Source organism: Giraffa tippelskirchi, chromosome 4, assembly GCF_054371585.1.
Source record: "Giraffa tippelskirchi isolate mGirTip1 chromosome 4, T2T-mGirTip1v1.2.pri, whole genome shotgun sequence".
NCBI lineage: Eukaryota > Metazoa > Chordata > Mammalia > Artiodactyla > Giraffidae > Giraffa > Giraffa tippelskirchi.
Genome location: NC_137278.1, coordinates 131,428,448 through 131,455,449, shown reverse-complemented (window position 1 = coordinate 131,455,449; position 27,002 = coordinate 131,428,448). Strand labels below are relative to the sequence as shown.

Genomic DNA, 27,002 nt, shown 5'->3' with positions numbered 1-27,002 from the left:
TTAAAAAGGCATTGAAGGTTATCTTCCAGACAAGAAAATCAAACTCATTCATTTTGAAAAAACTATTTACTTTTTTCCAAATATTATTCCAAATGTATGTTTTACAGGCCACTGTGGGTCAGAAACATTCTACAGAAGGAAGCATTTTGATAGGCTTTGTAAATAATTTTAATAGAAGAAAAAGCTCATATTTATCTAGATATAGCTATGCTCCATAGGAAGATTCAGCATCCAAAGTGCAAAGACAAAATGCCTGGCTTTTCTTGCCACTCAAAATATTGACAATCTTCCCTTACAGCCTACTCTTGTTAGTTGGGTGTTAAACAGACGGTACACTGACCTTTAGAAGTAGAGCTCCAATGGACAAGGGGGTGGAGGGTGTTAAGCATCAGAATGAATTCAACTTAAGAATAAACTGGCTTTGACCTCAACCAAACCCAATGTCCTGTCAGAGGCCCATTAGAAATAAATATAAATTGTAGTATAACTTTTACAAGGTTGTGCCACTTAACACTATTAAACCTAATCAAACCAAATTAAAGCCAAGCACACTCCCATTACTAGTTCAGTCCTCCCCATACGAGTTCTTTGAAGGCTCAGTGTTACAGCTCAGCTCCTAATGGGGGAAGGGGAATTTCCAAGTTCTCAAAGGAGCCATCCTAAATTCTGTGCCCAAATCTTTCTTTACCCTGCCCCCCCATTTCCCACCCCAAGACAAGTCAGTCTTACCAAAGAGGCAGGGGCTTCTACCACTAGTCTCATGGTAATTACACCAGAAAAATGTCATTACATGAGGGAATTTGGCTTTAAGCCAAAGGGATGTACCTCCCAGCCTGCAAAAGAATCACAATGAATTTCATACCCGGTTTTTACCCCTGTAAAGATCTCCCAGCTAAGAGCTCCCAAACACAGCACAAGGTGTTGATATTACATTACTTGAGGAGAAGGAGAAGGAGAAGGAGATATATATAGTTTTCATAAAACCCCCATGCACAATTAAACTTGATTAAAAGCCTGGAGAATGCTAAAAGTAGTAATGAGGCTGCAGAGTCAAGTACAGGTGCACTCTTCCTCAGTCAGTAAATGCTGTCAAGTAACAGGAGACACGACTTCACTTGAGCATTGGAGAAGCAAAAAAGTTGCCTTGTCGTCCTAGGTTGGTAGCAGACTTGCTTTTGCTCCCAAATCTAAAGAAAAAGAAAATGAACTGGAAAAGTACTCTATAAAAATGATAAATAAACAACTATAACATTACTTGACAATCAACTAAACTAGGAAACCCTCAGCAACTACTCTGTAAGCTGCTCTCTGTCACCTGAGACGAGGGAGGGGAAATACTAAAGACCTTTAGACCCTTTCAAAAAGGGTATCCTTATAGCTTTTAATGTTGAGCTGCTAGCTAAGATCTAATTCAATTTTTCTTTCAATAAGCAGAAAGATGTCCAAGGAAGTGATCATTTCCTATTTCCTGAGCCAACCAATTCTACATACCTGGGAGTGTTCTTGGTGAGGGTGGAGCGGACTCTCTGCGACAGGGAGCTGGATGAAGGAGTCTTGAGGAGCTGATGCTCAGGAGTGGTCACAGGCCCCAGTAAACTCACTTCAATCAAAGGTAAGACATATTTTTAAAGGAGGCGGGGCGGGGAAGAAAGCATTCTCATAAGGCAACTAGTATTAAGCTGCAGATCCTGTGAGCCACTTAAGAGCTAAGTTTAGAGACCTAGCAAAGTCCCAGGGGTCATTTTTGTCATCATTTTATAACACACTAGTATATTTTTTGAACTATGCAGGCAATGCTCAATGAGTAGCTAACATTCATTTTCTGACTTGAGCCATTCTCAAACTCCAAACATCACAAATCTAGCATCTATTTGGTTTTTCCTATACTAGAAAAAACAATATACTTCCTTAAAAAGCAGCCTGTAATAATAAAATAACAGGTCTCCGATGCCAGTGAAGTTGGAATGAAACCATTCTCATATTCTTTTGATGGCAACACAAATTGGCAAAAGCCTTTAAGAAATCAAGTTGGTAGAGCATACCAAAAAACAGAAATGTTTAAAACCTTTATTTCAATTCAGTAGTTCCCACTCCAAGGAATTTACCATTAGGAAAAATAAAAAGGCATATACAATGTTGATAGCATCAGTATATGTAATTATGAAAAACTGAAAAATAAAATCAGTACCAAATATAGCATATTTAAGTAAATTATAGTTTACAACCATAAAAATGATAAATAAGATCATACAGTAACAGAGAAAGTTCTCACAAAATGCTAAATGAAATAAGAACTAATTATATCTAAATTATTATATCTATATTTATAAAAAATATCCATGTGGGTAAAGAAAGGAGAATATGGAAAAGTGAAAAAAAGTTAGGATGGTAGAACTGTATAGCTTTTTCTTTAATGTCAGAATTCTCAAAAATATTTTAATTTTACTAAAGAATATGTATTTCAAATGGCTCTAGCAAAGGGAAGGAGTGGGCACCCAGCCAAAAACCAGAGAGGGAGTCAGGCCCTTTAAGAAGCACGACTTAGGCCTTACCTTTAACATCTGGGGTCTGTGGTGTTGAGAAGGCATTTGAGTTTTCAATGACATGCATGGGGTCAATGTTTTCTTGTTCTACCATCATGAACTGACTCCAGTATTCCAGGGGTAGTGAAAGCAGGCGCTCTACCACCTAAAAGCCACCCAACATGTTAGCAAACTATCAACGCTCAGGGCTTACCTCTCACCAATCTGTCCTGTTTTGTTGTATAAGTTCATGTAACATAACATGCCTGCTTACCTTGGGTTGACGCTTGGTGTCCTGTAATATTATCACTGGATCTGGATTGGGTACAGCATGGGCAACTATTGTAGGGCCAAAAACTTTGGCCAGATTGGCAACATCCATTTTAGTGTTTGGGCTCTGAGCCACTCTATGTAAAAGAGCATTAAATTAGAAGACTTGTCCTTCTGCTTAAAGGTAGACCAAAATATAAGATCTACAGGAAAATAATTCACCCTTCACATTCCTCCCTAACATCCAACTCCCATTCTCTTCCGTGTGGCAAATTCCCAGACTCGCAGAGACAAATCTCTGGTCTACTCACCTCTGCAAGTGAATCATGAGGAAAGCTAACGTGTCTCTGTTGGCCTGGGGCAGCTCACTAACAGCCTGGTACGTGGCCGCTATGCTGTTGCCCTCATCTGCGATTTCTGCAAATGAAAAGAGCACCAAGAGCCCTAGACTTCCTTCCCTTAACAAGAGGTTTTCAAGCTATCGACCACAAAGTCTCATCTATACAGTAAGCTTCTGAAACTTCTGATTAGGTTCATGACTGCATCAGTCTCTAGTTTCATTAACAAGTAGGATACTGGCCAACAGCTCAATATTAGAAATCAGGAACTTAAAAAAAAAAAACAGCTCTTGCAGTTAGGGAGAGCAGCTGGAAACTCACGTTTCCAGGAAGGCAGACATATAACTGCAGTTTACAATTATCAAGAAGGTACTCGTTCACAAAACATGTTATGAGCCTACCAGGTGCCAGGTACTGTTCTAAGTGCGCAGCATCAAGCAGAACTAAACAAAAGCCCTTGCTCCATGCTACTGGAGGAGTCAATCAGAAAGCAAATACCTATCAGGCAGTGATACATATAATAAATAATAAGGCAGGCAAGTGATACATATAATAAATAATAAGGCAGGCAAGAAACTAAAAAGTAATGGGAGCTGTTTTTTTCTGATCAGCTGGTCAGGTGTTTCTGTGGACAAGCTATCCAAAAAGAAACCTGAAAGAAACAAAGGAGCAAGTCCGCAAATATCACTCCAGGTTGAGAAAACAAGTATGATGGCCTCTAAGCGAGTTGGGAGTAAGCTTGGTTATGGTCTAGGAATTGCAAAAATTTCAGTGTAACTGGAAAAGAAGGAAGGAAGGAAGGTGTGTTGATGGAAATGATGTTGGAGACATTAACAGGGCCAAATCATGTGGGGTCTTTGGGGCCTGTTAAGGACTGTGGATTTTATTCTGAGACTTATGAGAGGCTTCTGGGAGATACTAAGGAAAGACGGGATATCGTCCAATTTAAATTCTGAAAGGACCACTCTAGCTACTGTGTGACGGTTATACTATAGAGGGCAAGAGTAGAAATAGGAAAACCAGTAGGGTCTTACAGCACTCCAGGGTAACAGAGGTCAAGACAGCAATAGGAATGACACATTTTAAATTTAAGATATATTTACAAGGCTTCTGCTGATAAGATGTGTCAATGGATTAAATGTAGGGCGTGAGGTAAAGAAATTAAGGATGGCTTCAAGTTCAAAATGACAACCTAAAACTTGACCAAAAAAACAACAGAAAGTATGACAAAAAAACTTGTTATGACCCTATCTAGTTCAGACAGGAAGAGCACAGGGAACTTGGAATAGTTATTCATCCATCAAAGTATCTGAGCATCTACTATGCTTCAGGCACTGTACCAGGCAAGGGACAAAACAGGAAACAGAAGAGTCAAAAGCTCCTGCCCCCGTGGGACTCACATTTAAGTATTAAGATCTGCCCCACCTGCTGCATCCATAAAGGTCTTGTTTAGCCGGAAGGTCAGAAGGGGTTCTTTGAGGTTTCGAAGGAAGTCTTTCAGGAGGCTACAGATGGCATGGATGTCATCCACTTTGCTGAGGAGGGGTACAGTTTTCACTCTGAGGAATTTCTCTTTCAGCTCTTTTACTGTCCGGTCACAGCCTGAGATCCGATACAGGCCTGTCTGTTATCAAGATGACACTTTCAGTTAAAAACCTCTTAATTACTGACGCAAATAACAAACTCACCCTCTCCAAGGGTGGACTCTTACCTCGGTCAGCCCTCTTTGCTCAATCTCATTTACACAGTGGACAACAATTGACGGGATCATTGGAGAAGTCTGGGACACATAATCTGCCAGCATTCCCTGAAAAAGGCGAGTTTAAAGTTATTATTTATACCACTTAGACTAGTAGATGAAAACCAATGGGAAGAGTCATCCCCAGACTAATACTGAGGCTGGGACATCATGCCTACTTTTAAATTCCTCTTCCCAAAGCATAAATAAGACTTGAGCCTCTTAATTATTTTTCCTACCTCTACACCAAGACTGATTTATGGTCACATATACCACACTCTTGCATGAACAAGTAATAAGATCACTAGCTACAACTCTACCCCTGCTCCTCTTACAATCACGGGCATCAGAAAGAAAGCAATAATGAGATTACAGGTACGGAGTGTAATATAAACTAATTTATTACTCTAAAAAATCTGTTCTATACTGTAATTACTCTTAGTAAGAAAAATTATTTAATACAACTCAGTTGACTGTGACACACACCTATCTGTAGGAGAGAACTCCGTGGCTCTATATTACAGAAAATCTGTAAAAAAAATTACATGCATGGATAAAAACTCTTTAAGATTAAGAAGGACTTCCCTAGTAGTACCGTGGATAAGAATCCACCTCCAACGCAGGGGATGTGGGTTCGATCCCTGGTCTGGGAAGCTTCCACATGCTGCAGAGCAACTAAGCCCATGCACCACAACTACTGAGACTTATGGGCCTCAAGTCTGTGCTCCACAACAAAAGAAGCCCGTGTACCACAACAAAGAGTAGGCCCTCTCACTGCCAACTAGAGAAAGCCCTCGAGTAGCAACAAAAACCCAGCACAACCAGAAAAAAAAAAAAGAATAAATGGGAATCATGCATTAAAAGAAAAAAAAAGATTAAAGAAAAGTAATATTTGATTTGCTGAAGGGTGAGCAGCAGCTCAATCATTTTGTTTTGATTCTTGCTAATGTTGCTTCTAATAATAATTTCTTAAGGAATCAAATTTTAGAAATGAATATAACCTTAATAGCCTAGCATGGAATATCTCTAACATAAGAGAAAGAATATTCAAAGATGAAATTATATGATGGCTGCGATTTGCTTCAAAATAATTCACTGAACAGGGTCAGGAGGAAGAAATGGGGGGTATTAACAAATCAAGACTGGACATGAGTCAGGGATCATGAAAGTTGAATGATAAGAACCAGGGGTAGTTATACTCACCTCTCTACTTTTGTATATGTTTGAAATTTTACAAAATTGGATGGGATGGGGATGGGAAGGAAGAGAAGAAAAGGAAGTAAGAGGAGGGAAAGGAGAAGGACAAAGGAAGAAAATAAGGAAAGGGAGGGGAAGGGAGGGAAGGAAAAGGAAGAAGAATTTGGTTTAGAAAGGCTACTAATCAGACAGACAAACCCAAACAGGATTCTTCAAAAGTTAACATTTTATAATTTCTATTCACTATTTGAGGGAGAAAATGTACATGGCATCATTAATTTTTGAAAAAACTGACCATAAGCTTTTAAAGGGCTTCTCTGGTGGCTCACATGGTAAAGAATCCACCTACAACGCAGGAGACACAGGGTCTATCACTAGGTTGGGAAGATCCCCTGGAGGCGGGCATGGCAACCCACTCCAGTATTCCTGCCTGGAGAATCCCCATGGACAGAGGAGCCTGGCAGACTACGGTCCGTGAGGTTACAAGGGGTTGGTACTGAGCACAGAAGCTTTTAAAAGCTAACAAAGTCATACCACAGTGAGGGCTCCCATAGGTCATACATACTTCTCCAATCTTGACAGGTGTCCCTATCAGGGTAGGAATACAGGGAAGCGGACATCGGTCCCGACATTCTGGATGAGAGACCACACGACAGTCTCGACACTTCAGAGACAGCTTGCCAAATTTTATTCGCTTTCCACATGGTACACAAGATTCGGGTTTAATAACCTGAGGATGAAACAGGGAATGGTATGAATTAGAACATTTATCATCAATCAACATTTATTAAGCACTCAGCATGTGCCCAATAGCTTTCTCATCCCTTTACACATATTTTTTACTTGTGTAATTCTCACAATAATCCTATAGGTTTTTTTTTTTAAGATAAAGAAACAAGCAAGAAGAGGCTAAGTAATTTGCATAAGGGCATCAAGTTGGAAGGGATCACCATACACTAGTGGAAAGAATTTGTTGGCAAGGAGTCAGAAAACCTCTATGTTAAACTTTGCTACTTACTGTCCTGTGGCTCAAACAAGTCAGTTAATGCCCCTGTGCACCTGTCAGTTTGCTTGGATTTTTACCAGAAATCAAATGGGACAAAGTTAAGACATGCCATATTCAAGCATGAACTGTAAATACACATCATGATAAAACAAAAACTGCTTCTGAAAAGTTGCTTTCTTTTAATATCACTCACAGAATGGAAAGATACACACCCACTATGACCCTGGAGAGTGGGATTAGGAGGAAGGAAATTTGACATTTAACTTTACAACACTAAATATTTAAATTTGTGATTAGCAAATATTACGCCCACCATTAAGTTAGATGTGTCCTAAAGCAGCAGCACCCCAGTTTTACCGTCTTAGAGACGAAGTCATGCAGACGTATCCCCCCACTGCTCTGCGGAGTGCTGGAGCCGTCTGTTTCGGTTTTTGGCTCCGGCTGCCTGCTGCTCAATGTGGAGTCACTGTTCCAAGGCTGTAAAGTACCTAGAAAACAGACAACTCCAAGCTTTGTGTCTTAGATATTTTGTTTCTTCTGAATTTTTTTTGCCGCACCTTGTGGCTTGTGAGATCTTAGTTCCTCAACCAGGGACTGATCCCAGGGTCCTTGGCAGTAAGAGGGCAAAGTCCTAATCACTGGACTGCCAGGTAATTCTCCCTTCTGAATTTTAACCCCAATTCTGATATAACTGGTAGGGACTTCCCTGGCAGTCCAGTGATTAAGAATCCGCCTTCCAGTGCTGGGGGACATGGAAACATGTCTTCCATGTTGGGAAACATCCCACATGCTGCAGGGGAACTAAATAGCCTGTGAGCCACAACCAGAGAAACCTACAAGCCGCAACAAAGATCCTGCGTGCCGCAACCAAGATCCAACACAGACAAACATAGCATATAACTAGTAGATAATCAGGAATCTATAACAACACCCAGAAGTGAACTATGCAAAACACTGTTTCTAGAGAGACAAGTTACACACCAGTGGCGTAGGTCAGGCTACCAAGCCAAAGCAGGGCTTGACAAAAACAAGAGCTCTGCCCCCCAGTAAGTAGCAGTAAACTACCCAAAACATCCAGCCCCTGCCTCATGAGGGTTCTAAGAAACCAGTTCTCCCCAGATTTTACCAGTTGTTTTTACACAGGCAATTCAGCCACAAACCCAGCGGACCTGTTTTCCTTCGGCTCCGGGTCCAATATGGCACAGTCTCAATAGTGGACACAGCCTCAATGGGCCCGCCATCATTGGGAACAGTCACTGTAGTTTTTGCAACTATGGATTCATTTCCCTGAAACAAAGGCAGTAATGAGGGAAGGATAAATCTAATTTCCCTTCTACTATAGGTGGTTCGGAGTAGTTAAAAAATTCCTGAGTCTTAGTAAGAACTTAAGCCCCCAGCCCCAAACACTCTTAAAGTTGAAATCTAATACTTTCAAATAAAAATACAGGTCATAGGGGTATACATACAAGCAACTGAGAACAAACATGAAGCTGAAGTTGTTTACTATTCTATTCATATGAATAATAAGGATCCTAGTACAGAGAAAAACTTTCACCAAACATCTCTTTCAAAATAACACTGCAATGTTGACTTGGGATTTTTTATGCCTGGGGCCACTACACTTTGCTATGTTCAAGATCACAATCTCTCAGCCTAGTTATTCTTACCTGGTCTGCGGTGGAGCCAATGGAACGTGTTTTCTTTACAGGTCCAGGGGGACCGTCAGCAAACTGTCGGCTATTCGAGCGCTAGAAATGGGGCAAAAACCAAGAACTTTAGTGCCAGATAGGAGATCTGAAGCACAAAAAATAAAATTATTCCATTAGACAACTTGGATGCAAGTCCTAGGTACCAGGGCTGCAGGAAATAACAAACAATGTGCGCTCTCTCATAGCCTATTTCCACAAAAAGGCCCTCAGTGCCCTAGAAGAAACAAGCAAGCTTTGGAAAAATTTAGATGGCAGCACCAGAAAAAGTAGAGCGCAATCCTACTTACGGACATGAAGTCCTAGAATCATATTAAGGACCCCAAACAAGCACACACAGATAGATCTCTGTATATCCCATTATATACACATTTCATCTGAAACTTATATTAGAGCACAAAAGTTTTGCATAAAAATTCATATGACATCTCAAAACAAATTTAAATAGATCCTTTTCCTCTCCATGAATGAACTGAAATCAGCTCAGAATAGTGAAACAGGCAAGACAGGATTCTGTCCTGAGTTTACTACCTCAGGGAACATCAATACTGCCCCCTTCCCCAACATGGATTCACTTGTTATATGTGTTTAACACCAGCTAGAGCAACATGTCAGGAATGCAGCACAATGGCAACATTTCCGGAGGAAACTCTTTTATTGCTACTAAGTAAACACACACACACACACACACACACACACACACACACACACACACACACACACACACACACACACACACACACACACACACACACACACACACACACACACACACACACACACACACACACACACACACACACACACACACACACACACACACACACAAAGTAAATAAAACCATACATACCCTCTTTTCTCTCTTCTTCAGTTTAAAAGTCTTTACCAAAGAAGAATCCCAATCCTGTTGACAATTATACTGTATTAATTTCCTTCTTTTGTTAGGCCTCCCCTAAATCCTATGCAAATACATTTACAGAGAATTTTAAAAACCTCCTGAGTCAGAGTATCTAACTCACAATTCTCAAATGTTATAGCCATAGTGCTGTGGTAGGTGAACATGCCTTCTTTCCAAAATTGAAGCTATTACAATAGAATCAGGAATCAATACCACAGAGCCAAGAAAAGGTTAAAGAATCAACTTCTGTTGTGATTATCTTCAGTACCTGGTCCTTTGTTTCTGATTCTTTTTGTAATTAGTTTTAGAACTCACAGAATGGTGGGCACTATACTAATAGTTTAGATGTGATTCTTGCTCTTAAGGGACTGCTACCATCTAATCGGATGTTCTGTACAATGTAGCCACTTTAAAAGTTCTAGCTTAGGTTTCACATCTCTCAATCATCCCTCCTCCTTGGGCCCTAAAAAAGTCATTCATTTGTCTTTCACTGTGGTCTCCTTTCACTTCACTCACTTTAACCATTTGAATTCATCTTTAGTAGCTACTTATGACCTCCTGACCCTGATAATCCCTGAAAACACAAAACCCCTAAATAGTTGTATATATTACAGCTTAACTAAATAAATTTAACCTTTCCAATTTATGGTCAAGTATTAGCTACTGGTTGTTTGATTCAGCTTCAGTTATAACACATATTACACCATATAGGTCTAGCTCTAAAATCAGCTAGAAATATATTCTAGTTTTATTACAAATCCCAAACTGTGTCATTCCTTATTCCAGAAAGGTGATACTTAATATTAATATCTACAAAGGAGCAATTACTGCCCTGGTCAAACTCTGAATTTGGACAGAACACTCCTAGCGGGTGTAACAAGTAGTTATCATTTGTTTTGCTATCATCAAATGACCAACTACCAATAACCTCCTGATGTATTGTTTAAGAAGGAACGCTACACAAACCAATAAGCTGCCAGTCTCTGGAACAAAGACTGAATATCAGGGTATGACCTTTTATGCAGAAACACCACCATACAAGAATGGTGCTGCCCCACAACAGCAGGATAACAAAGAGCTCAGACAGGTGAACCGCTGCTCATCAAGGCATTATCTAGTGCCTGGAAACTTTCATCAGCCTTTGGGCTGAAGTTCCAAGGCACTGGTTTCCTTCTAATTGTGAAGTATGACTAAGTTTTCCTCAAGAACCAATTTAATTTAGAAATAAGGTACACGTCTACTCTCGCCAAGAGAAGCAAATAAAGCCTGCCTGGATGGCCTTAATAATTTTTTTTCCTAGCTGGGGTTTTAAAAAGTCAAGATGTAGTAATCAGTTAGTACAGGCAGCTCACAGATTAGTTAAATAAATTTAACCTCATGCCAAATCCTAAATTCTATATTCTCACTTCCAAAGGCTAAATATATAAGCCAATCTCTTACAGGCTTGTAAGAGATTGTATTTTTAAAAGCTAGTCAGTCTCTATAACATATCAACTAATAAAATAGTAATAGTAATAAAATAGTAATAGTAATAAAGGAATTTCAGAAGAGAGGACAGAAGAGAGATTCCCGAGGGAGCAGGGTTAACAAAAATAGATAATTCTCAGAAATAAAGTGTTCATTACCAGGGATTCATCGGTCTTGTCAAAGCTGATATCCGATAAAATGGAACCAGATTCATCAATGGTTGACAGCCTAGATGAGTGAAACAGTAGTTAGAAACAAGACTGTGGAAAGTAAAATCCACCAACACCAGAAAAAGCCACACCGCTCAGGTAACATCAGCAATTTCACAGCAGCATCTTCCCTGCGGAGATAACTACAGGCTCAAACTCTAGCTGTGGTTGGCTGCTTTTTACGGTTTTCAAGGGGGATTATGTGTATGTGTGTGTGTGCACACGAGCACACATGCAGCACAGCTGCTATTTCAGCAAAGGTCTCGTAACAGCGGTTGAAAGTTAGTCAGGGGTATAGGTGCTATTTCCTGCTGAGTCTATACTACAGGCTGCTAAAAAGTCACAAGGCAGAAGAGTGAAGTTCAGTTTGATCCCAACTGTGGCTGTTTTCTATGACAGAGAGAATTACCCAGCATTAACTTTTTAAGAAATTAAGCCTGTACATCTTCTTAATTATAAAGATTTCCCATAAAACAACCAGACAACAAAATAAATAGCTCAAAGAGTGCTGACCTTTCCCTATGTATTGTATTGGGGGCGTTAATTCAAAGCTTGGTTGAGACTACCTTAAATTGCAATGTAGTAGAACCAAAATTATTGTCTGGTCTTGGCTCACAGAGGGTCTTTCTAAACCAGAACTATGAGAGCTCTCTAGAGAGTAAACACTGGAAGTGTTGCTGAACTGCCACTTCCACCTTTAGGTTTCTTAGCAATGTGCAGGATTATTGACGTTGGTGCAATTGTGCACTAACGTCAAATTTTACCCTTAATGAAAAAATCTAAAATAAAAAAATAAAACAAAGCGGGAAGCCCCTGCACCTTTATTTCCCACCCACCCTTCCTCCAAAGTCTTTTTCTGTTTTATTTAGCACACATTCCAAAAGCAGTATATTTAAGAGTTTAGACAGTAAGAACTTCTGAGAGCTGTATTCCTTGTGATCAGATAACAGATGCAGATGCAGTTCCCCCACCTTTTGTTCCCAGTATTGCCACTGGATGGTTGGCCTCTGTTGAGAAAAGCCAGAGCTGATTTTTGCTCCTCACTTAGCTGAATGCTGCCAGATGTGTCACACATGAGCATCTCTCGAATCAGCTGAATCTGTCTTTCCTACAGACCAAAGCAAAGTAAAACATCCCAACTAACCAGGGGAGAAAGCTTCACCTTAAATTTATGGGACAGGCAGTCCAGAAGACATTAAAATACAGCATTATGCAAATGAGCCTTCAGGAAGGCTGCTACACCAAGAGCATATTAATTCACATCAAGCCCAGATTGCGTCTCTGATTTCTGACTGGTAAAATGAACTCTATCTAGAATAGTGAGGTTTCTGCTACAAGACTTTTGGATTAAACCGCTAATTCAAGAGAAGAGAGGACTGCAAAATCAGAGTCCCAAAATAGATTTCACAGAGCAAAAACACTTTAGTGTCACCTTATCAGGACAATTATTGGCTTCTACAGATCAAAGCAGCCACCCACCTTTCTAAATGGTGGAGCGAAATGCATTAAAATGGATACAAAGCTGTGATGCACTGGAACCAGACGATTTGAGCTTACTGAGGTGTCTAACAGTATACCAAGATGGATTAGTCCCTCCTAGTAAGGGCTTCCTTTGTACCATGACCCACTCTGGTACATCAAAATGACAGTGCTCTATGTCCCAGTGTTCATACTGGTTGAACATAGCTAGCCCTTTATCCTAAATTAAGAGCCGTAATTAAGACTTTAAGAATTGTCCCTGCCTATATCAATGACAAAGTACTAGCTATTACTATCTTACATGAGGATGTTCTAGGTAGCACTTATAATCAACAATAAGAAATAGATCAAATATGCTAGGACTTCCCTGCCTTTCCCCCTAATTCTTTAAATTCTCACTTGAAATCTGTATATTAAGTAAATGTTTAAGATCTAAAGGAGAAAAAATTTTAAAAATTTAAATTTCAACCTATGAAGAATAGTATTTCTGGTTGCAATTTCAGCTCTAATCATGGACAAACTGCTTCCAATTCTTTAATGAAGAAGAAACTGGGCACCCCCACTGTTACAGTGCTAGCATAAAAACAATACACACCAGCTTTTCACAGTCAGCCTCAGCTCGCTGTCTCCGTTTGATCTCTACATCCACCTGATTGCGTGCGTGTTTCAGCTTAACATCCAGAGCACTACGCTCAGTCTCTGCTTTCATCAAAAGATCCTTGTATTTGCCCAGCTCGTGGTCTGTTCTCTGCCACTTTTTACGAAAATCTTCAAAGTCCTTTGCCAACTGGATAAATTCTAAGAAAAGGGGGAAACTTTAATAATTCAAGCACCAAACAGAGTATAAATGCTGTAATAAATGAGTCCTCCGGTTAGTTTTACTCCAAAAGCATAATTAAGGGACCAGCTGAATTATGGGCAAATCCAGCTGAAAATAACCAGGAGCAGATCCTGGATATATGTTCATCACTCTGGTCAAGAGTTTTGTGGGGAGCAACTCCTATTCCAATAGGCCACTTACTTTTGGCTTAGCCAGTGGCATCTGCTATGGAATAAGTAACTCATTAGTCACCTGGCTCCAGATGTAACACTAACAGTGAAAGCTCCTGAACAGAAGGCAATCAAAGGAGGATACCTTTGGGGCAGCTGTCATGCACCAGGACAGTTAGGCCATAAAACAAAAACAGCCTCCTTTAGAGTCACACGTTGCTGCATCAAAGAGGCGTTAAACAGCAAATTCAAAGTAACTGCTGTAATATGCTCCAGTAGATGTAGATTAATATTACAGATGTCTAGGCCTGCAATCGCATTCAGCTGTATAATTATACAAATATTGATTTGAAAGTAAAGAGCCAATTTGCTTTTGCTGTTTAACACAGCCCTGAAGGGTGTGTAAACATTCCAGTTGGAAAGACACAGGAAGAGAAGATCATACTAACTTTGGATGACTCACTGATAAGAGGAATGTGGACTCTTTTCAAATGTCTGCAAAGGAAGCATCACTTCCAAGGCAGCACCTCAAAGCATTGACAACCCTGGTGGCTCCATTCTTTTCACCTGCAACGACTACTGCAAAGACAATTCTACAATGCCTTACTATTCTAGTTAACCTCAATGTATCTCTAAGCCATCACTCCACCAGCACCGTGGAGGAACTTTCCAAGGTGTACATCTGCTGCTGGTCAAATTAACCCAGTTTACGGTGGAAACTAGGCCAAATTCACACAAAGCTAGCAGATTCTCTGCTAATAAGGGAGCCTTTCCTATTTGAATTTAACATAAGAGCATAGAAACAATATAGTGCTTTTTTAAAGCAATTTTAATTATTTGACCAAATTTCAAACTTACAAATTAGGATAACAATTCAATCTAGAGAAACTGATTCTGACACACAAGGAAACAGGTTTTTAGTAAACAACAGATTCTAGCAAAATAGGATATTATGACCTATTTATCTTAGATAATACAAATATCAAGGATCTCAAAAAATAAAACATATTATTACAATTCAAATAGTTGAAAGTGATATACTGGTTTAGTTAACAGTTTAGAACACATTACTAAGGGGATTTTTTTCCTGCTTAATTAAAAAGAAAACAATATATCCTTTTCCAACTTTAAATATTTCAAAATTATAGATTCCCAAAAAATAAATTTAAAAACAAGAGCTGGTTCTTAGTCACAGTTCTTTTTTTTTCTTTTTTTAAGTCCCAGTTCTTACTCTCACGATTCACCAAGCAAAGAACTTATTGTTTGCGTATTTTTCAATGTATGTAATACTTCCCTTTTTCAAAAATAAAGAACAGGAAACACACTTTCCATACTCTAAAAACTTTCTAGTTCTACACTGTGGTCAATGTTTCTAAATACAGTGCTGCCTGCACACTCAACTATTTCCTGAATTGAAAAACAATTTAAGAATGAAAAGATTTTCACTTGACCTAATTTGCTGGTTAGCTTGTTCTTTAGGATACTCCTTGAAAAGTCTTATTTGGGGTTTAATTCCTATTCATTGTTAAATGGCGAATGTTACAGATCTAAATGAATTGGACAACAGAACTGAAACCAAATAAAGTATCAGTTCATTTAAAGGAAGGCATTCCTATTTTAATACAAATGATTAAATACTTGTTGATATTAGACCAAAACCAGAGCATTTGCATACATGACTAAGATATTACTATACAAAAAAGGAGAAAGGAATGAAGTTACTATGATGAAAAGCAAGAGCAAGGAGTCAGGGGACACTTGGGCATGGGAAGAATTCCTAGGCTCTAAGAAGATGACAGACTAGAGTGGTTGCAGAAAAGGAGATTCTAGAGTCTAGAAGACATTAAGTCATTTTAGTTCCTCAAAAGCCAACATTCCAAGTTAGGGACTCGGAGAGGGTACAAAATGTACCTCTACTTTGTAACAGAAATCAAGGAAAGATAGAAATTTACTTATAAAATAAAGGTTCCTGTAAGAATAAATATCTTGTATTTTTAAGGCATATTTTTTCCATAGGTATTTTCACAACCTAGTATCTCATTTATCTCCAAATCCTGCGGCAAAATTCCTATCTCACAGACAGAAATAACAGTTAAGAGCCAGCACTCGTTACTGAGACTCCAAACCTCAAATTCCTCCCTCTGCCCCCACATGCCATCAGCTGCCTCCTCCTAGAGATCTTCTTATCACCGTCTCTTCCGCCCATTTCCATGTTCACAATCATCACTCCAGTTGGGGCTCCCCATTGCCTCTTTCCTGAGCTAGGGCAACCACCCAATCAACCTCCCAGCCTTCACCTCTAACGCAGCCACCACCTCTGGCAGGGTAACCTTCCAAAAGCCCGGCTCTGATTAAGTCATTCCCCACTTACTCTTATTCACCTCACATCCCACACCCTCTTGCCTCCACTCAGATGGCTCCCTTAACACTCAATGACCTCTTTTATCTCTGTCTGTTGGGATCCTACCCTATGTCCAACTGAAGGCTCAAGTCAAACCCTGGTTTTTTCCATGAAGTCATTTAGTCATCCCTTTCTCTCTACATGTGCTAAAAGCTGTGATAGGTGCTCACTGAATATGTGCTGAGTGAACCTGAATTTTAAGATCTCTTCCCCACTGGACTCCAAAACAATCTGTCTTCTGAGATGATGTGACCTCAAAGAAAAGCCTACTTAGTATGCCATCATGGTTACTGAGTTGGTACCAGATGACAGGGTCATGCAACAGTTATTAGAGAAAATAGAATATTGTTTTGAAAGGGCTGTAAGTAAATGAAAGCTATTAAAAGCATGCATCAAATTAAAGGAAGTATTGAATGGCACAAGCAACACACTATAGTAAGCACTGTGAAGACTTTTAAGACTTAGTTCTTGCATTACTTTTATACCAATGAGACTGACTTAGCAGCAACACCCACTGAATTAGGTATTCATGAAAATCTGAAATAGGAGAGGATGGTAACACAAAGAAAAGCTGGTAAAGAATAATTCCCTTAGATCACTTAAGTCAGAGCTATCAGCCCCACCTTTCTTTGTCACTAATCTACGTCCCAGAAGACTATTCTACCACCACCTCCTTTGCCTCCCTAGCTCTCCACCCAACCTCAAACCTTTATTACTAAGCATTAAATATAGTAGGTGAAAGCAGATGGATTGTCCTTCCTTCAAAAAGAAATTATGTCATTTTTCTCCCTTCCAGTTGAAAATGTTTTATAGAACACTGGGAAAACCCCAGATAAAAAATGTAGACGAGGACTTCCCTGGTGGTGCAGTGGATAAGAATCTGCCTGCCAATGCAGAGGATGTGAGTTCAATCCCTGGTCTGGGAAGATTCTACATGCCAAGGAGGAATTTAGCCCCTGAGCCACAACTACTGAGCCTGCTCTCTGCCTTTCTCGAAACAAGAGAAAACCCGTGAGCAGCAATGAAGACCCAGCACAACCAAAAATAAATAATTAAAAAAAAAAAAAAGTAGACGACTAGTCCTCTAATGAAAAAAAGCAACATCTTTAGAGATTCAGTAGATTTTGCCCAGTTATACAAAAATGAAATTGGCAACTAATGCCAACTATTTAGTGAAAAGAGAACCTCAATAATGAAAAAATCTGGGTAAAACCCATTTAAAAATAACTACAGAAAAAAAAAAGGGACCATTTAGAATCCGTGTCCATGAAGCTTTGACCACAAATAAGTGACCATTGTTTTTTTTAGGTAACTCAATATGAAAAACAGTTTTAGGGTTGGAACACACTTTGGCTATGTAGAAAGCCCAAATCTGAAATCTGTTTTTTCTCTTCTCACAGGCCAGCTCAGAATGACTTACGGAGTTCATTTCCTTCACTGAGAATCTCCACCCGGCGTACTAGCTGCTCAAACAGATTCCGCATATTCAGCATCGTAGTATCCATCTTTCTGCCAAGAAATCAAATATACATTAGGGGTCCTGCCATCTCCCCCAGACAAAAAATTCAGTAGCAATCCAGTGATCAGTGACTAACATCTGGACTCATCCATGTGTAAGCTACCACTATGAGGATCTCAAGTCAACAACTGATGTTTTGTGTAGTCCTTATTATAAAAACGAAGTTAGAATGTTTAAGACTCATTTGAAAATTACAAAAGCATTTCAGACCCCTGAAAATAACACCCCTTCCTGCCTACTTCTTTTCCTTCACTCTGCAATCACTTTGGAGCTGAGAAGAAAGCAATTAGGGACAAGTATGTCAGTTGATTACTAGGTGATCAACTACTTAGTCGAACGTGATGATTAAACATTTTTGCCACTTTAATCATGCTGTACTTTGAAGACTTTCAATGTAACTTAAAAGGTTCATTTTTATTTCATTTTTAGCTAGTACCCATGTTGCAACTGCCTTTTAAAACGCAGGACATGGTCAGCACATTTCCTATCAATGGCACAGATGACGTCACACGAGTGATTAAGTGGGGAAATCGCCAGCTCAGCAGCACAAGAATTATTTCTGTAAGGCAGGGCTCTCTGCTGGACTACGTGCAGAGACTATGTCTAATAAATTTATACTAAGTATAGGCAAAGGATTATGTTGTACCACATTCTGGCATCAAGGAGACAATACACCACCTTCACAGCTAGAAGGGCAAAGAAAAAATCATTTGCTACTGTGTTCTGTAATAGTGAATTTCAGGCTTCATATTCCACCCCCCCCAAGACTTGCTGATATTACATCAAAAACAGTGTCCTTACAGGCAGTTCTGTTCCAAATAGACTTTAACTGGGAACACTTTCAAGAAATAAGATCTTCATTTAACAGTTGAGAAAGAAAGACATCAGTGGGATGTTATGAAAATTATCAAGAAAATGAAATTAAAAAAATCAAATTTCATTTGAAAACTGAACGTCCTCCGAAACACCATTAAAGGATTCTTCTTATGTTCTCCTAATCATCCCTTGAACATTCTAGTCCAGGTCCTCTTTCATGCATCTAAATAAAATTTTAACTCTTTTACGAAGGATTAGTGATTTTACAGTGTTTGCAACATTGTACTATAAGCTGTGAGGGCAAGAAAGGGGAGGGAAAACCAAAGGAAAAAGGAATATATAAACATTAAGATATTTTCTATTAAATGCTACAGAATTACTCATTTATACTTGTATGATGATTGCTCTAATAGCAAAAAAGCTTTCAATACCAAGCTTGGATGCAATATATACCTGAATCAGGGCCGGAAACCAAGATTTTCAAATGGCAATATATCTGTTCCAAGCTACATAATAATCACAGCAAGCTGCTAAGCAACCAGACCGACAAACTTATTACAAAGCTCTTTCTCTAAACTAAAAACAAAACTAAAAGACTAGTATTAAAACTGGTAGGAAAAGATGCGGAAGTCACAGAGATGCCCATGGGTTTTAACAATACGACAAAAAAAAGGCAAATACATCTCTGTGCTACAGGACAGAAAACAGGGACAGGGCATTCAGTAGCCTATTCAAATGATGAATTCCTTTGGCTGCCAATAAAAATGAAAGTCGGCGGTCAGTTTTAATATGGGGTATTATTCGTGTCTATCATCTCTTCGCTCATCTGTATAATCTGAGATTGTACAACAGTGAGCTCAGTAAACAGAAAAACTTCTACTTCACTAGGAATTCAGAGAAGGTCCAATCCCTGGGTTGGGAAGATCCCCTAGAGAAGGAAATAGCAATCCACACCAGTATTCTAGCCTGGGAAATCCCATGGACAGAGGAGCCTGGTGGGCTACAGTCCATGGGGTCGCAAAGAATCAGACACGACTGAGCACACACGCAGAAAAGGAAAATCTGACAGTGCAGCTAAAGTACTGAAAGCTAGATATTTAAAAAAAAATTCAGAGGATGTTTATGACTTAAATGACAACAATCTGATTCTCTATCCCCTTTAAGAGAAATTCTTTATTTTCTCAAGTTCCCCTATTCTTGTTTCCTATTTTCTCTGTGTACACCACTCCCTAGAGTGAGCACTGTATGGAGGTACTTTCTTGAAAACACAACTTGATTCCTGAAAAGACTAAAGACACAGAGTACCTACTTGGGGACATCTCACCATAGTAACTGTGATCTCATACAACTACCTCAATCTACATTGTTCTCCTAACACGATGCCTAGTACCTAGCAGATAGCTGTTTGAACATATCAAACTACCCCATTTGAGTCATTAAATTGCCACAGACAACTCCCCCATTTCTCTCTCCAGCCCTCAGCTCCCCCTCCCCTAACTCAATCCTATAGCTCTCAATATGGGATGACATGGATGCTGAGCTTGATTTTGAAAACATCCTTCCCTCACATATATTATCAACTACTCTACCCACTGACCTACCCTAGTCCTCCTCCTCCTCCTCCTAACACCAAACTTTGATTTTCTTATTTTTATCATTCTCCCAGTCACTCAGTTTGAAACCTCAGTCACCTTAAGTTACTCCTTTTCCTACAAGTATAGTCACCAAACTTCGTGGATTCTTCTCTCATGCACGTTACAGCCAGCCCCTCAACACTTGCAGGTCATTAACACTCACTTCAACTGACCTCTCTGGCCCCAATCTTTCCTCAGCTGCTTTGCTCAGGCGGCACATTCACCTGGTCTATTTTAACTTCACCATGTTTCTATCCTATGTCCCAGCTAGACTCTAAATTTGAAATGAGAAACCTTACATTTGGCACTACTATACTGCAAAGACTCAGTATTTAAAAAAAAAAAAAAACTTGATAAATTGAAGTCAGAGAACAAACTCATGAATGAATACAGACACATTCCCCACCATGATTTGATTGTCAAAACAATTTCCATTCTACCTGAACATGTTTAATATATATGAAAACAAAGAACAGTTAAATAAAGGTAATAGACAGAAGCCCTAGGATAAACTTTTAGTTCTTTTATTTACCTGTTGTATAACCGTGGCTAAGTCACATAAAATTCTGAAACACATGTATAAATGGGAACAAAAATACTTGCCCTATTTGCCTCACAGAATATTACAAATTAATGGAGATAAAAGTTTTATACTGTATAAAGCAAGCCTCACAATAAGACTATAGGGTATTAGAGTGGGTATAAATTTTTTGGTTTTGTTTTTGTCTGATTGTTGTTATTTACATCTAGAACAGTGATTAGCAAACCACAGCTGGAATTCAGATCAAAAAGGGAGGCGACAGTAAAATCTGACACGGTCTAGGCTCTTAAACAAGCTCTTCTACATGAGCCTCATAGCATATGAGAAGAGTTAGTTTTTCCTCTAACACAGAATTACTTTGGGCAATCCAAAACAGCACCAGAAAATATAATCCTCTTCACTTTATATGCTGGGGAACCATGTATTTTTATTAATGTTCTATAGAAGTGACTCTCAGGAATTATTTATAGATGACAAAAATATCTTTCTGTATCAGTACTAATCCTGATATCTTGAAAAGCTAAAATTTACTCATTCTATTCAATATCAACTGAAAATGGTCTTAATTTTCCTGCGGGGTCACATTTTCACCCTCATGAATACTTGTTTATTTCTCCCCCTTTATTATTTAGCTCATAGCCAGGAGATACACTAATGTGAAAGGAACACAAACAAAGTCATATTGTAGTACATTGCTGTGCAGCTGGAAAACAGCTGTCACTTTTTCACTACAGAGGTGGCTGTCTTCTGGGAAAGCTGAAATGATCCTTGTGTGTAGCAGGGAAATCAGTTTGTGGAGCACTTTAAACAAAAAGGTGCTAGAGAATCTCAGCTGTTATTGATGAGAAACCCCAGAGGTGGAGAAGTCACTATGTTACAGATTCCCAATCTGTGAGTATCCCTAAGGGAGCAATTTGGCATCACCAGGAAAGAGTCTCAGCTTGATGTGATTGCTTTGAGTCCCCAATTTAATTTCAATCACCCAGCCAAGAGAACAGACATCATCCTTCAGAATAACAGACTATTACAGATCTGACTGCAGAGTATCCTGGGAAAAGTCTCTATCCTCTTCTTCCTCCCCCTACAAACAACATTATTAAGAGACCTATACATCAGGTTTTAGATGCATCAAGGGTGTTAAATATTGTAAGACAAAGCAATGAGTTTTTCAGGAAAGAGTTTTGATGAAAAACATTCACAAACATTACTAAATTGGGAGATTCCCAAGAAATTAACAATACCAGTTCTCTGCTGCCATGGAAAAACATCCCCTAAGACTGTCTCAATACTACAAAATGCTTTCATATGAAAGCATTTCAGAACAATTCTTTTTCCCAAATGTCCAGCTTCTGCTTCACCATATCAAAGCCTCTATTCTACCGGCAGGCAGAAGGAATATTTTGAAACCAAATGTTCTCATGAGCAAGTCAATGGCAGAAAGAGTAAACAGAACATCTTCAGTCCAACATGAATGAAGATTAAAATACGGAATAAGAGGGAATTCCCTGGCAGTCCAGCAGTTAGGGCTCTGTACTTTCACTGCGGAGGTCCCAGCTATCCTGATGGGGGAACTAGGATCCCACAAGCCCATGCAGCACGGCCAAAAAAAAAATCAGAATGAGACAAATTACTATTTTTCAGAAAATCATTACCAGTTCATTATACTAAGTTCTCCTTTTATTTTTTTATTCTGTGAATTCTTTCCATTCCAAAGTGTTCCATTCTTTAGGGTCTAATATAAGTCTTACCAACTTATGGAAAGTGTTCCGTAATCATTTTAGTACAAAACAACCTATTATCTAAAACACTCATCTGGCAGATATAAAACATTGCCTCATACTGTTAATTTTCTCTGTTCAGAAAAAAAGTAACATTTTTTAATGGTGAAACTAAAACCTCACCACCCTGAACTATATGCACCTCCCTAAGTAATCTTTGCCCATTATGCATTCATATTTCATAGAACTGCAATCATAGATTTATATATTGTGTCTTACTTTTTTCTATCATGTTTCCATTAAGTTGCAAGAAGCTGATGAACATTTAACTGTTCTCTTCCTTGAACATTTAGGTAATTCTGTTTTTTTTATTACCTCTACTTAGAATCTTTCACATGGTCACTCCCTCACTTTCCTCAGGTATTTATTCAAATGTCATTGCCTCATACGGATGGCCCATAGGCACATGATGCTCAACATCACTAATTATTAGAGAAATGCATATCAAAATCACAATGAGGTACCAGCTCACACAAGTCAGAATGGCCATCACTTAAAAGTCTGCAAATAACAAATGCTAGAGAGGGTATGGCAGAGAAGGCAATGGCAACCCACTCCAGTGTTCTTGCCTGGAGAATCCCAGGGACTGTGGAGCCTGGTGGGCTGCCGTCTATGGGGTCGCACAGAGTCGGACACGACTGAAGCGGCTTAGCAGCAGCAGCAGCAAAGAGGGAAAAGGGAACTTTCCTACGCTGTTGGCAGGATTATAAATTGGAGCAGCCACTATGGAAAAAACAGTATGGAAGGTCCTGAAAAACTAAAAACAGACTTGCCATATGATTTGGTAATCCCACTCCTGGGCATATATCCAGAAAAAACTATGGCTTGAAAAATATATGCACCCCAATATTCACAGCAGCACTATTTACAATAGCTAAGATATGGAAACAACCTAAACGTTCATTATCAGATGGATAAAGAAGATGTGGTATGTGTGTGTATATAATATATATACATATACACACACATACATATATATACACACACACAGTAGAATACTACTCAGCCCTGAATGAAATAATGCTGTTTGCAGCAACATGGATGAACCTAGAGATTATCATACTAAGTGAAGTAAATCAGAATGAGAAAGACAAATACCATACGATATTGCTTATATGTAGAACCTAAAATACAGCACAAATGAACTTATTTATTAAACAGAAGCAGAAAACCAACTTATAGCAACCAAAAATGAAAGGGGGTGGGATAAATTAGGAGTTTGGGATTAGCAGATACAAACTACTATACATAAAATAGACAACAAGGTCCTACTGTATAGCAGAAGAAACTAGATTCAATATCCTGTAATAACCCATAATGGAGAAAAATATGAAAAAGAACATGAATCACTTTGCTGTAAAACCAGAAACTAACACAACACTGTCAATCAACTATACTTCAATTAAAAAAAACATTGTCCCATTGTTAACCACTCTTTCAAATTGCATCTTTCTCCCCTAACTCATGCTTTACTTTGCTCAAAAGCATTTATCTGCATCTAACATATTTACATATTAACTTACTTATTTGGTTTATTGTCTGTCTCCCCAATAGTTTAACTTCCAAGAAGGCAGAGATTTTTGTTCACTGATGAGCTCCTGGTGCCTAGAACAATGCCTGACATTTGGCAGATGATGACAAAATATTCAATGAACGAATAAGCTGAACATCATTGCGGATCGTGGCCAGGTTCCTTAAAAATGCATTTCCAAGGCCTGGAGTATCAAGTCAGACGGTAAAAAAAATCTCTTATGACTCTTGATAAATGGTGCCAAAATATTTTCTAAAAGGGCCAGACTAATGTACAGTATTCTCAACAGTGTAAAGGCCTACTGGATTCACCACAGTTATCTTTCTAAGTTCTATTAGCACAAATAAGTTGCAAGCTCATTTAAAGGCAAGCGAGACTGTCTTGTACTTAATTTTTCACTGAATACCTGTTGAATGATTACCCTATAGGAAAGGCGTCTTCTCTAAACACTGTCAATAACTCGAAAGCTCACCCACCACATTAGAGTATGATGACGTTTCTTAAAAAAAAAAAAAAGCTTATCTTCCCACCCACCTCACAATCCTATACACTCCCTTCTATAGACTCCCTCTGTTGAGAGATGAACCGGGATGTATGTGAAAGGGTAAAGTAAGGCTTTGCTGTTTCTAAGGCTGAGATTTTAATGACAAAGGCAAATGTCATCATTTCCCGAGACTCACACAGTCCACTAGAAAGAGGGGCTCCACTCCAAGCCGCCTCGGCCTCTAAAACACCAGGGCTTTTCCCTTTGAAAAAGTTTTGTTCCTCCGAAAAGAACCCTCGAAAAAGTCTTGCTACCCTCACCTACTTTCTGTCTTTAAGTGAGAGCCATTTCTTTGGGGTAGCTTCTGCCCTGTTGAAGTCACCATCTCAAAAAGACGCCCCCGGCTTTCCACAAAACATGGCGCCACGAAAGAAACCCCCCACTCCCTAAGTAACCGCCCGCGCCCCCGGCCGGAGGAGGGCCGCAGAGAAGGAGCTGTAGGTGCCGGGCTCCCCATACCCCGACCGCGTGGGGGCCACACCTCACCACCGGGGACGCCTCCCTCCTCCAACAAACCCAGCGCCAGAAGCACCTAATCTCGCAAACCCCAGCACCCACCTGGTCGGGTCCGCCGGGCCCCACCCGGGCGGCCTTCTACTTCCCTCCGCGTCTCACCCAACGGCGGACCAGCAGCGCGCCGCCAGCCCCGGTTTGAAATCCTGCACCAACCAATCACAGAGAAATTTATTCCTCCCGCGGTGTTTCCCCCACTTACGCTCTGACGCACGCGCCAGGGCAACGGAGAAGGGCGGGGACAGGAATGGGTATGCGCATTCTGATAGAGCGAGGCCAGAGGCCGCCATCTTGACTAAGGTCAACAGTTTTTTGGGTTTTTTCTTTTTCCCTTCCACCCACTCCCTCCGGAGCCCTTTCTTGAAGGCATTCAAGATACCATGTTGATTAACGGCAAATGATACTTTTTGAGGGAAAATTATTCTGGGCCTGTTTTCCCCAGACCGGGAAATAGGACTTTTGGAAATTCTTAACGGATCAGTGGATCATCTCTCCATCGAATAGGAAGAATTTCGGAAGATTTACTGAGCTGTCAGTTCAGTTCTGTTCAGTCCCTCAGTCGACTCTTTGTGACCCCATGGACTGCAGCTCGCCAGGCCTCGCTGCCCATCACCAACTCCCGGAGTTTACTCAGATTCATGTCCATGGAGTCGTTGACGCCATCCAACCATCTCATCCTCTGTTGTCCCCTTCTCCTCCTGCCTTCACTCTTTCCCAGCATCAGGGTCTTTTCAAATGAGTCAGTTTGCATCAGATGGCCAAAGTATTGGAGTTTCAGCTTCAGCATCAGTCCTTCCAATGAATATTTAGGACTAATTTCCTTTAGGATGAATTGTTTGGATCTCCTTGGAGTCCAAGGGACCCTCAAGAGTCTTCTCCAACACCACAGTTCAAAAGCATCAAGTCTTCAGCACTCAGCTTTCTTTATAGTCCAGCTCCCACATCCATACGTGACTACTGGAAAAACCATAGCTTTGACTAGGCGGACCTTTGTCAGCAAAGTAATGTCTCTGCTTTTTAATATGCTGTCTAGGTTGGTCATAGCTTTTCTTCCAAGGAGTAAGCATCTTTTAATTTCATGGCTGCAGTCACCATCTGCAGTGATTTTGGAGCCCAGAAAAATAAAGTCTCTCACTGTTTCCATTGCTTTCCCATCTATTTGCCATGAAGTGATGGGACTGGATCCCATGATCTTCGTTTTCTGAATGTTGAGTTTTAAGCCAACTTTTTCCACTCTCCTCTTTCACTTTCATCAAGCGGCTCTCTAGTTCTTCTTCACTTTCTGCCATAAGGGTGGTGTCATCTGCATATCTGAGATTATTGATATTTCTCCTGGCAATCTTGATTCCAGCTTGTGCTTCATCCAGCCCAACATTTCTCATGATGTACTCTGCATATAAGTTAAATGAGCAGGGTGACGATATACAGCCTTGACGTACTCCTTTCCCAATTTGGAACCAGTCTGTTGTTCCATGTCCAGTTCTAACTGTTGCTTCCTGACCTGCATACAGATTTCTCAGGAGACAGGTCAGGTGGTCTGGTATTCCAATCTCTTTAAGAATTTTCCACAGTTTGTTGTGATCCACACAGTCAAAGGCTTTGGCATAGTCAATAAAGCAGAAGTAGATGTTTTTCCAGAACACTCTTGCTTTTTCTATGATCCAGCGGATGTTGGCAATTTGATCTCTGGTTCCTCTGCCTTTTCTAAATCCAGCTTGAACATCTGGAAGTTCACGGTTCACATGCTGTTGAAGCATGACTTGGAGAATTTTGAGCATTACTTTGCTAGCACGTGAGATGAGTGCGATTGTGTGGTAGTTTGAGCATTCTTTTCCATTGCCTTCCTTTGGGATTGGAATGAAAACTGACCTTTTCCAGTCCTGTGGCCACTGCTGAGTTTTCCAT

General features: G+C 39.8%; 1 protein-coding gene across 8 annotated transcripts; it reads right to left on the bottom strand.

The window, feature by feature from the left end:
* Nucleotides 1-47: 47 nt before the first annotated feature.
* Nucleotides 48-25,212, bottom strand: RACGAP1 (Rac GTPase activating protein 1). Of its 8 annotated transcripts, none has more exons than XM_081592600.1 (18): nt 24,845-25,212; nt 24,033-24,224; nt 17,642-17,730; nt 13,426-13,628; nt 12,323-12,459; nt 11,301-11,370; nt 9,628-9,681; nt 8,739-8,819; nt 8,241-8,358; nt 7,429-7,559; nt 6,631-6,795; nt 4,842-4,937; nt 4,556-4,754; nt 3,104-3,209; nt 2,797-2,929; nt 2,553-2,688; nt 1,492-1,600; nt 48-1,187 (listed from the first exon to the last, which is right to left on the bottom strand). In XM_081592600.1, exons 3-18 carry the CDS (start codon nt 17,724-17,726, stop codon nt 1,112-1,114), a joined length of 1,899 nt encoding a protein of 632 aa, XP_081448726.1. In that variant the 5' UTR covers nt 17,727-17,730; nt 24,033-24,224; nt 24,845-25,212; the 3' UTR covers nt 48-1,111. The 8 variants fall into 8 exon arrangements, with proteins under 8 accessions (XP_081448726.1, XP_081448724.1, XP_081448723.1 ...); XM_081592598.1 differs by having other exon boundaries at nt 24,849-25,212; XM_081592597.1 differs by having other exon boundaries at nt 25,117-25,212.
* Nucleotides 25,213-27,002: the final 1,790 nt, after the last annotated feature.